Source organism: Myotis myotis, unplaced genomic scaffold (genome assembly GCF_014108235.1).
Source record: "Myotis myotis isolate mMyoMyo1 unplaced genomic scaffold, mMyoMyo1.p scaffold_m19_p_10, whole genome shotgun sequence".
In the NCBI taxonomy this organism is placed as follows: domain Eukaryota; kingdom Metazoa; phylum Chordata; class Mammalia; order Chiroptera; family Vespertilionidae; genus Myotis; species Myotis myotis.
In genome coordinates, this window is record NW_023416314.1 from 35,969,457 (window position 1) to 35,979,738 (window position 10,282).

At 54.8% G+C, this 10,282-nt stretch overlaps 1 protein-coding gene across 3 annotated transcripts in view; it reads left to right on the forward strand.

Annotated features, from left to right (window-relative positions):
- Positions 1-10,282, forward strand: part of GAB2 (GRB2 associated binding protein 2) — a 164,462-nt gene that overhangs the window by 147,615 nt on the left and 6,565 nt on the right. For all 3 annotated transcript variants that reach the window (XR_004970370.1, XM_036324852.1, XM_036324853.1), the window contains exons 4-9: positions 1,866-2,455; positions 4,741-4,835; positions 6,060-6,324; positions 7,775-7,865; positions 8,174-8,276; positions 9,484-9,609. Coding sequence is in view for 2 of the 3 variants with exons in the window: in XM_036324852.1 (XP_036180745.1) it covers positions 1,866-2,455; positions 4,741-4,835; positions 6,060-6,324; positions 7,775-7,865; positions 8,174-8,276; positions 9,484-9,609 (1,270 nt within the window). In the remaining variant the exon portion in view is untranslated. The remainder of the gene's footprint in view (positions 1-1,865; positions 2,456-4,740; positions 4,836-6,059; positions 6,325-7,774; positions 7,866-8,173; positions 8,277-9,483; positions 9,610-10,282) is intronic.

The following is a 10,282-nucleotide window of genomic DNA, read 5'->3' on the forward strand; positions in this document are numbered from 1 at the left end:
CAGTCCAGACGGAAAGTAGGAGGACATGAGTGCATGTTTGTTACATGAGGTAATGCAGATGGGAGCATCCAGCAGGGAGTTGGACATTCCAAACATCAAAATGAAAGGCACCACAGACAAATGCGAACCACGGGACCCCTTCTGCCTGCCACTGGGCGCCCCGCCCCTCCTCTGCCCCAAGCACTGCATCACCTCAAGGCTAAGTGGCCCGTGAAGTAGGCCAGGGCTGGCGGCTTGGTAAGGTGTGTGGTTGGCGTAGAAAGGGAGAAAGAACACAGAGGCCAGCAGAGGAGGGCTGCTGAAGGTTGGGTGACTGAAATGGATGCAAGTTTACATGAGAGCCTGGCCTAGACACCTGTTTCCCTTCCTCATTCTAGGCCTCTGGGCCCTGTTCTCTACCGCCATCTGGTGGCCACGTTTGTAAGTAACAAGCTCCTCATGAGCGGGAAGAGCTTGTATAAGGCAGGAGCTGTGTGGATTGTCCTCAGGGGTTATGACACCCTCGCCCCCCAGATTTAGCCTGCAAATTGTATATATGCAATATCTGCTTTATTCCAGTGAGAAATTCCAAGAGCTTTTCATCCGATTCTTAGCAGCTTATAGCCCCCAACAGGGGTCAAGTCCAACAGACAGATTCACTACTACAAAGGATTGTTCTAGAATAGTGATTGCTTTTTTACCCCCAACTGAAATCCAATGAAAAATCATAATGTAAGAGAGAGAAGACCAGACCTGGATCCCTGCGTTCTTAGAACCTCATCCTCCAGTTTCCCGAGGCACCTACACAGAACACAAAGTCCAGCTCAGAAACCACGCTTATAAACCAGAGGCTTATGCTGCTTCAGGCCCAAATGGACCCTTTGAGACCCACTAGGTCATGCTTTGTGGAGGCCAAACCTTATGGAGGTCACACCTTGGGGAGGTCACACCTTGGGGAGGTCACACCTTGGGGAGGTCACACTTTGTGGAGGTCACACCTTGGGGAGGTCACACTTTGTGGAGGTCACACCTTGGGGAGGTCCCACCTTGAGGAATCAAACCTTGGGGAGGAACTTAGTGAAGCTCACAGAACATATCAGTGGCCTATCTGGGACCTAACACATATCCCTGTACTCCTAGGTCTTTAAACTGCTTGGTTTTATCTTATTGCCCAAAAAACTAAATTAAAAAAAAAACACACACACAAAAACACAACTCTTTCTATCCTGAATATAGTTCCCAAACAGGAAACTATTTTCCAATAAATATTTTGACTTCCTTACAAATGCCTGTCAACAAGCGATAATACACAGCGAAAAATAAATCTGTAGCTAACATCTGAATGGCTCCTTATGACTTACATCAGCACCTGTAGGATAACTTATTTCACAATAGGAAGACAGAGACTTGGAGAAAATGAGTTGTTTGCTATTTTCTGACGACTTTAGGGTTCTTTTTACTGTCTCTCCGTCTTTGTATTCAAATGTGTATATTTTGCCTTAAAACAGTGATCAAGTTAGCAGTATAACTGGCTTCTTGATGTGGGGGTGTTGGTAAGACCAGCCCCCGCTACTCAGAGCCATTTGGGGGTAGCAGGAAGAATAAAGGCTGACGTTGATGGAACATCTGTATACTAGTCTAGTTTCTGAATAACCTTCAAAGTAGGTGTTTAATCACCGTTGTTGAAGATGCATAAACTGAAGCTCTGGGAGAGAACGTGCCTTGCCCAAGGTCACACAGCTAGTAAACTGAGGCAAACCTCAGGCCGGCTGGCCTCCACAGCCTGTGTTTCCCCCGCACTAAGGAGCTGCACAGGGTTTGACCTCCCTAGGTAGGCAGTCCTGGCCTCCTCTAACCACCTGCCCCGTCCCTTCTTTCTCTCTTAGGAGTGCCAGCTTCTCTCAGGGCACCAGGGCCTCCTTCCTCATGAGGAGTGACACAGCTGTACAGAAACTTTCCCAGGGCAACGGACACTGTGTCAACGGGGTCAGCGGTCAAGTCCACGGCTTCTATAGCCTCCCCAAGCCGAGCCGACACAACACAGAATTCAGAGACAGTGCCTACGACCTGCCCCGGAGCCTGGCCGCCCATGGCCACACCAAGGGCAGCCTCACAGGCTCCGAGACTGATAACGAGGACGTGTACACCTTCAAGACGCCCAGCAACGCCCTGTGCCGGGAGTTCGGGGACCTTCTGGTGGACAATATGGAGGTGCCGGCCACCCCCCACTCAGCCTACCAGATCCCTAGGACCTTCACCCTGGACAAGAACCACAATGCCATGGCAGTGGGTGCTCCTGGGGACTCGGCCATAGCTCCCCCACCCAGACCCCCCAAGCCAAGCCAGGCAGAAACACCTCGCTGGGGCAGCTCTCAGCAGAGACCCCCCATCGGTGAGAACAGCAGATCGGTCTCTGCCGCCACCATCCCCAGGCGCAACACCCTCCCGGCCATGGACAACAGCCGACTTCACCGAGGTCAGTGCGAGCCCAGCTGAGGCCCAGAGGGAGGAGAGGTAGCACGGGGCTTCTCAGCAGTTTGCTAGTCTGTAGCCATGCATGCCCAGGGGACATGAGGACCAGCCTGGTCACTGACATGGTTTAGACATCATCCATCCAGCACTGGAGGCTGTTAGTGGACACCCATATGGTGAGAGTGTAGCAGACCTGCCTCAGAGAAACTGGTATTCTACAAGGGAGATAGAACAGTCTTGTTTAACCACATTACAGCATATTATGGGTTTTGGAAATCTAAATCATAGTGTTTTATTCATTTATCAATCAAGCCAAAGATTGCAAAAATCAACTTAGAGGTCCAGTCCAAACTGGAGCCAAACCTACATAGATGAGCAAATCTAATCTAATAAAAGAGAAACATGCAAATTGACCGTACCTTTGCTGCACCCCCAAGCCACGCCCACCAGCCCATCAGAGTGACTATATGCAAATCAGCCCAACCAAGATGGCGGCTGGCAGCCACGGAGCTGGAGCAAGCAGGAGGCTTGGATGCCCCGGCGATGGAGGAAGCCAAGCTTCCCGCCTGCCCTGGCTGGCTGTGGGCTCTGCCAAAAGCAACAAAGTTTCAATTATAGAAAATAAATAAATCCCAGATACCTGCTTCTAGCCAGCCTCCACTGGGAGCTTGGGTGGCTGGGGGCCATGGCCAGTCTGAAAATGGCCCTCAGCCCCTCACCCAGGCTGGCCAGGCACCCCAGTGGGGACCCCCACACTGAAGGTGCAGTGGCCAGCCTGCAAACAGCCATCAGCCCCTCACCCAGGCTGGCCAGGCACCCCAGGGGGAACCCCTACCCTGAAGGGGCTGTGGCCAGGCTGCAAACAGCCATCAGCCCCTCACTCAAGCTGGCCACACCCTCAAGGGGTGAGGGTCCCTGCTGGGGGGCTTGACCACCCTGCAAACAGCCCTCAGCCCCTCACCCAGGCTGGCCATGCACCCCAGCAAGACCCCCCTCCCTGAAGGGCATGTGGCCAACCTGAAAACAGCCCTTAGCCCCTCACCCAGGCTGGCCAGGCACCCCAGCAGGATGCCCATTTTGATCCGGGTCACCCTTCAGGGCAAACCAGCCAGCCCCCACCCATACACCAGGCATATGATAAAAGGGTAATATGCAAATTTACCCTAACAGCAGAACGACTGGGAATCACTGGTCACTATGACACACACTGACCACCGGGGGCAGACGCTCAATGCAGGAGCTGCCCTTTGGTGGTCAGTGCGCTCCCACAGGGGTAGCTCTGCTCAGCCACAAGACAGGCTGATGGCTGCCAGCACAGCAGTGATGGCGGGAGCCTCTCCCGCCTCCTCAGCAGCGCTAAGGATGTCCGACTGCAGCTTAGGTCTGGTCCCCGCTGGCAAGTGGACATCCCCCAAGGGCTCCTGGGCTGCCAGAGGGCACAGGCCGGGCCGAGGGACACCCCCAAATGCACAAATTTTTGTGTACCGGGCCTCTAGTATTAAAATAAAATTAGATCTTCAGAACATTTCCGAAGCCCCCCTTGAATCTCTGTGTAAAGTCTGAACTTCTAACTTCGACTGTCACTCGTTTTCCACATAGAGTACTCCAGCCCTGCACATAATCTCCTCTGTTCAGTGAAAAAGTCTAGCATATTCATGCCTTTTGTTTGCATTTGCTTTGTAACTTGCAAAGCCTGTTTTATATCTGCTCTGTTGTTGAAGCCAGTAGTACCCTGAGAATTTGATGGGACAGAGCCTCGTCTCCATTCCACGTGAGGCCTGAGGTAGTTGAGACACTTGTTCAGGGGCAGAGATGGGCCTTGAACCTGGGCCCTGACTGCTGGCTCAGCACTCTGCAGTCTTGCAATGCATCACCTGTTTGATCAGTCACCCCGCTCTTTGGGACAGAGATGGCAGGGACACAGAGAACATGACCCTGCCCTTCAGAGAGCTCTCACACAGGTGGGGAAGTAAAATCACGTGTGTACATCAGTCAGGAGTCAGTGGTGGCCAGGTGAGTGGCCCAGGCAATAAGGGCTGTGGTTAGAAGAGAGGTGCATAAATGAGGGTGAAGTGATTGGGGCTCCACATAGATGCCAGCACTGGAGCTGGGAGCCTGGGAGGAACTTCTGAGCTGCAGGGAGATGTGACAGGGTAATGCCTGATCCCAGGGCGGGGAGGAGTGGCTTCTGGAGTCTCAGCAACACGGGAAGGGTCTGGGGGAGGCTCTGGGGGAGTGTCCACACGCAGGAAATCGTGTGTGCATCTGGTCTTCCTTCCTCTGCCACAGCTTCTTCCTGCGAGTCCTATGACCACCCTCAGCGAGGCGGAGAGAGTGCCGGCCGCTCTTCAGAGTCCATGAGTGACGGAGTCAGTTCTTTCCTGGTGAGTGGCCCCAGCCAGGCGTCCTCGGGCCGGCTCAGATGGGATAAGGTCACCCGAAGAGAGACAGTATCTCCCTCTTAGGACCCTGTCTAGTTCTTGTCTCAGTTCAGAGCCCAGGGCTGAGTTTTGAGTTTTGTTTGGGTTTTTTTCTTCACCTGAAAATACGTTTATTGATTTTCAAAGAAGGAGAGGGAGAGGATGAGAAACGTCCATGTGAGAGGAAGATCGATCCATTGCCTCCCGTATGCGCCCTGATCAGGGATGGAACCCACAACCTTCTGGTATACAGGACGATGCTCAAACCACTGATCCACCCAGCCAGGGCTCCCTGGATTGAGGAACCTGCTGTAGAGAAAGCGTGTGTACTTAGGTACACTAGACCACAGGCTCACCAACCCTGTGGGTAAACAGGAAGGTCTAAATGCAGAAGGCCCAGGCTCTGGGAATGCGGATCTCAGGCTGCATCCTCACCCGCCAGGTCTCCCCTGGGGGAGTGGCTGTGTGACTGCAGGCATAATTATGGCTTGAATGTAGGATCCCAGGCCGCCCTCTGCAGTGGCTGACCACAGTTCTGCAAGGTGTCAGGCCCCAGCTGAGCAGATTGGGCCTGGCTTCAGGTGCCTGGAAAAAAAAAATGGAAATTAGATAACCAATGCAGAAGCAGTTTAGTTCTACTTCTGGATGCACAGGGCAAGAATTGAAGGAAGGCCGTGGTCAGGGTTGCTGCATTGCACACTCTGGCAGCTCTGCCTGCCCCGTAGTCACCCTGAGAGCTGGCCTGAGTAGCGCAGCTGGCCCAGCCCTCACCTGCCAGGGCCAAAGCCTCTGATATGCTCCTGGCCCAGCGCAGGGCCTGACACACTGACTTCCCAATGGTGAGTCCACACTGACGTGGAGGGAGGACCTGAACTAACCTGTGCAGCCATGGCCTGTGCTGCCCTCCGCCTGGGGCAGATGGAACGCCTCATGGGCCCAGCCACTAAGGAGATTTCATGCTAAACATTTACCAAAAATTACAAGGAATCCCCAAGGGAGCCCAAGAGCTAAAAGGTTCCCAAAGGGGGACTTCCTGTTGCCCACTCTTTCTCTGGTTTCCCAGGGTCTGCCTTATAGCTTCACGGCGCACCTCACTGGTCGCGCCTTTTCCTCCCTGGTGCACAGGTCCTCACCGCTGTGGTTTCTTCTTGCCAGTGATGCTGTATTTCTTTCACTCTCCTTCCCTAGCCGGGGAAAATACGCATAGGCCGATCAGACAGCACCAATTCCGAAGACAACTACGTGCCCATGAATCCCGGCTCCTCCACTCTGCTGGCCTTGGAGCGAGCAGGTGACAACTCCCAGAGCGTCTACATCCCCATGAGCCCAGGACCCCATCTCTTTGACCCCCTCAGCTACCCTGCAACAGCCCTTTCTATGCATCGAGGCTCCAGCCGGGGGAGTGAGATCCAGCCACCCCCTGTCAACCGCAACCTCAAACCTGACCGCAAAGGTAAGTCCAATCTTTCCTGGTCCCGTCTTTGGACAATGGCCAGGGGCTGTTTGCATTCATTTAGCAATCAAGTGGGTCCTGCACTGTTTAACACCCCAAAGTCTCACACACATGCACTAACCCTGCAAATGCATCCCAGTGGTCTGGCACCTTAGGGACTGGTTGAGGGAGAAGCCTGGTGTCCAGAGCTGCGGGGGGGGGGGGGGGGGGGGGGGGGCCAGGCTCAGGACAAGCCACATTCTGGTTGCAGCTCCACCACCTGCTGACGTGTGAGTAGAGGCAAATCATTCTGTGTCTGAGCCTTGTTTCTTCATTTGTGAAAAGGAGAATATAATACATTGATGGCGAACCTTTTGAGCTCGGCGTGTCAGCATTTTGTACAACCCTAACTTAGCTCTGGTGCCGTGTCACATATAGAAATGTTTTGATATTTGCAACCATAGTGAAACACTTATATTTTGATATTTATTTTATGTATTTAAATGCCATTTAACAAAGAAAAATCAACCAAAAAAATGAGTTCGCGTGTCAGAGGTTCGCCATCACTGATATAATACGTACCTCCCAGAGGAACTGAGGGGCATAGCTACATCTGAAAGTTCCTCCTTGCGCATAAAATGTTGTGCAGGGGTAACTTGGAACAGTTTAGATCTGGGCAGAGTGGAACGGCAAAGCAGTCTATTAAAAGGTCCACTCTGACGTAATAGAAAGGCGTGAGCACTCAAACCAGGTAAAGGGGGTTGGCATCCTTATCCAAGACTTCCTGGCATGTCTTTGGGCAAATCCTTTAAGTTCTCTGAGCCTCAGTTTCCTTATCTGTGAAGTGGGAACAGTAATTCCTGCCTCCGGGGTTGTTCAAAAGGAAGCATCCCGGAGGTTGACTCTGGTCCACAGCAGGTGCTCAGTGAAGTTGGCTCTGTGTTCCCGGCCTCTGGACCAGGAGGACATGCTGGGGTTCCCGCTGCTCCCACCTCAGGCACCAGCCTTGGATCCGTGGCAGGGACTAGAGGGAGAAGTCGAGTCACCTCTGGTGGAGATGAGCCCAGTGGGTCTGGTCACCTGGGAATTCAGGTCTTAGCATTTGAATGGAAGCCTGCAAGGCTGTGGCCTTCATCTCCCTCCACTTTAGGGTCAGAGGTGGTCATGCCGGCATTCTCCCATATAAACGTCCTCCCTCATTTCCCTACATGGTCACAGATCTGGGGAGAGCAACCTGTTGTCAGACCCTCTGTCCTCACTTTAGAATCAGAAAATATGATTCCTGTAGACACAATGCAAAAAAATCTGTACTTTGGCATCTGAAGACAGACTTCGAGCACATCGCCGCTCAGCCTGTGTCCCTCTGTGAGACCAGGATGAGTCTGAGGGCACTCACACTCACCCTGTGTGTCACATGTAAGAGTGACATCATTATTCATGGCCGATAACACAACTTTCCTTCCTGCTCCAGTGAAGCCAACCCCACTCGACCTGCGGAGCAACACCGTCATCGATGAGCTCCCCTTCAAGTCCCCTGTCACCAAGTCTTGGTCGAGGGCCATGTGAGTGTCTTTCTGGACGTGGGAGGGTGGCCCAGAGCCGTCGGGGTTGGTGAGGGGACCGGTGGCCAGGCTGGGAGTCAGGAAGGCTGCAGCCCGATGATAACGCCGTCAGTAGCTCGGCACTCCCTATGTCTGTGGGAGCTCGGCTCCTCCTGTGAAGGGGGAACAGTTGTATCCACCCTGAATCAGCTCCTCACCTGGTAGTGATGTGTAGAGCTCTGAGGGCAGAGGTTGGGGTGGGTGAGGGTTGGGGGCCCTGTGGAGGCTGGAAACTCCCTGGTTTACCCTTTGCCTTCCCCCCACCACAGCCACAGCTTCAACTCCAGCTCCTCCCAGTACTGCCGCCCCACCTCCACCCAGAGCATCACCAGCACGGACTCAGGAGACAGTGAGGAGAACTACGTCTCTATGGTGAGTCCCCTGGGCCCAAGGCTCAGTCCCCACTCCACTCACTCTGCCCAGGGATCCTACATTACTTGCTATTTTGTTTGCTGCTGCAAATCTTTCTTGAGCCACATGAGGCGGTGAAGACAGGGCCCCTACCCGCAGAGACCGCAGTCATAGGGGCAGAGGAGGCCTGCCTCTGTTGTGATGACACAGGTGGTGTGGAGAGTGCAGCTGCAGGGCAGGCTGGGAAAGGTGGAGGACCCCAAATGACATCTTGGGGGGACTGGACTTTTCCTGTGGGAAGGAGGGAGCCCCAAAAGGGTTAGCAGACCAAGTGACTAGACAGGTTTTCAGAATAAGCACTGGTGGCAGGAGCACCTTCAAAGTTAACTCCTTCTTCTATCCTGTTAAAAGCCTTTCAAAGTAAAAGACCTACCCTTCACTCCCTTATGCTTTTGTGCTCAGGGCCATGAGCATGTGTGCAGAGGGGAGGCGCACATGGAAGGACTCTGGAGGCATAGACACAGGCAGCGTGGCACAGGGCCTCCGAGATGGCGGGGAAGAGAGGATGATTGCACAGAATAGGGTGGTTGCTGCACATGAACCAGCCAACCAGGGGGCAGACAGACAGAGCAGAGGACGATCGCCCTTCTCGCTAGCATGAGGCTTCGCGAAAATCCTGGGCAGTTTACCTGAGGCCTGGACAGAGACAGGACCCTCCAGCAGTCCCTGAGGGGCTGCTGAGGGGGCGGGGCCCCTTGTGGAGATCTCTGAGGAGCTGGGGAGCACACTGCTGTAGGCCACGGGTGGGGTTTCAGAGAAGCAGATTTGCTGCAAAAGACTTCCCAGCGTCCAGTACACAAAGGGAATGGGCTCCCGTCATGGGGTCAGCAGGCGAGGGCTGGGCTGTGGGGGAGCCTGCAGGGGGGAGCTGGCCTGGAGGGAAGGACGGCTCAGTGGGAGGAGTACAGGTTTGGGAGCCAGCACAGACCTGGTTCCCGCCCCTGCTCAGCAGCTGTACAACCACAGGCCACACCACAGCTCTGAACCAGTTTTGTCTTTGCTTTAAAAAATTAGGATTGCCATCAGGGTTTAAGTGAGCACGCGCCAGGCCCTGGCCCGGTGCGCGCCTCCAGGGGGGCCAGCAGCTCCAGCTCCCAGAGGCGAGCTTTCCGGTGGGGGGTTAGGCCAGTTCCCAAACTTACTAACAGGACTTTCCTCCCTGTGACAGCAATACCCAGTGTCTGCCTCGCCCATTCCCAGCGGCACCAACAGTCCAGCCCCGAAGAAGAGCACCGGCAGCGTCGATTACCTGGCCCTGGACTTCCAGCCAAGCTCTCCAAGCCCCCACCGCAAGGTGCCTGGGGTGGGCTGGGGTGGGGGCCAGGGCTTTGGTGGGGGTGCCTACGCCCCAAACAGCAGCACTCCCCTCTTGCTGCTTGACTGTGCTTTCGTCTGGGTCTTACAGGGCTCACATCACCCCCTCCGTCCCCCCCTCAGCTCAGGTACCTGGGCCCAGGCACGTGGTCAGCCAGGCCATTCCCTGTGCAGAGGGGCAAACAAAAGCACAGAGTGAATGAGCGACAGACCCGGGACTCCTATGTCCTGGTCCCAAGCTCTCTGAGCAGAGCTCACTGCCTGGTGGGTCCCAGAGCCCTGCTCTTGACGCAGTGGCCTGAGGGGACTCTGGGCCTAGGCCACCTCCACAGGACGTACAGATCTGTGCAGTCTAGAGGCAGGGCAGGCACTGGCCTCAGCTCAGGTCCCCTGCAGGGATACACAGAGGCCTGTGGCTGGTGCTGCTTGGCACCCAGCACATACCCTCCCCTGGAGGAGTGGTCACGAGGTGGGTGGGGACAGAGCTGTGGGCCTGGAGGCTCTAAAGGCCACTTTCAGAAAAGGACAAGACTCCTACGGCCAGCCTGAGCGGCCAGCGAGGCCCACCTCCTCTCCCGGGACAGCGTCCTGGGGCTCCCCGCCAGCCCCCTCATGGGGACTCACAGCACTTCTACTCCCCGCTCTGCCCTCAG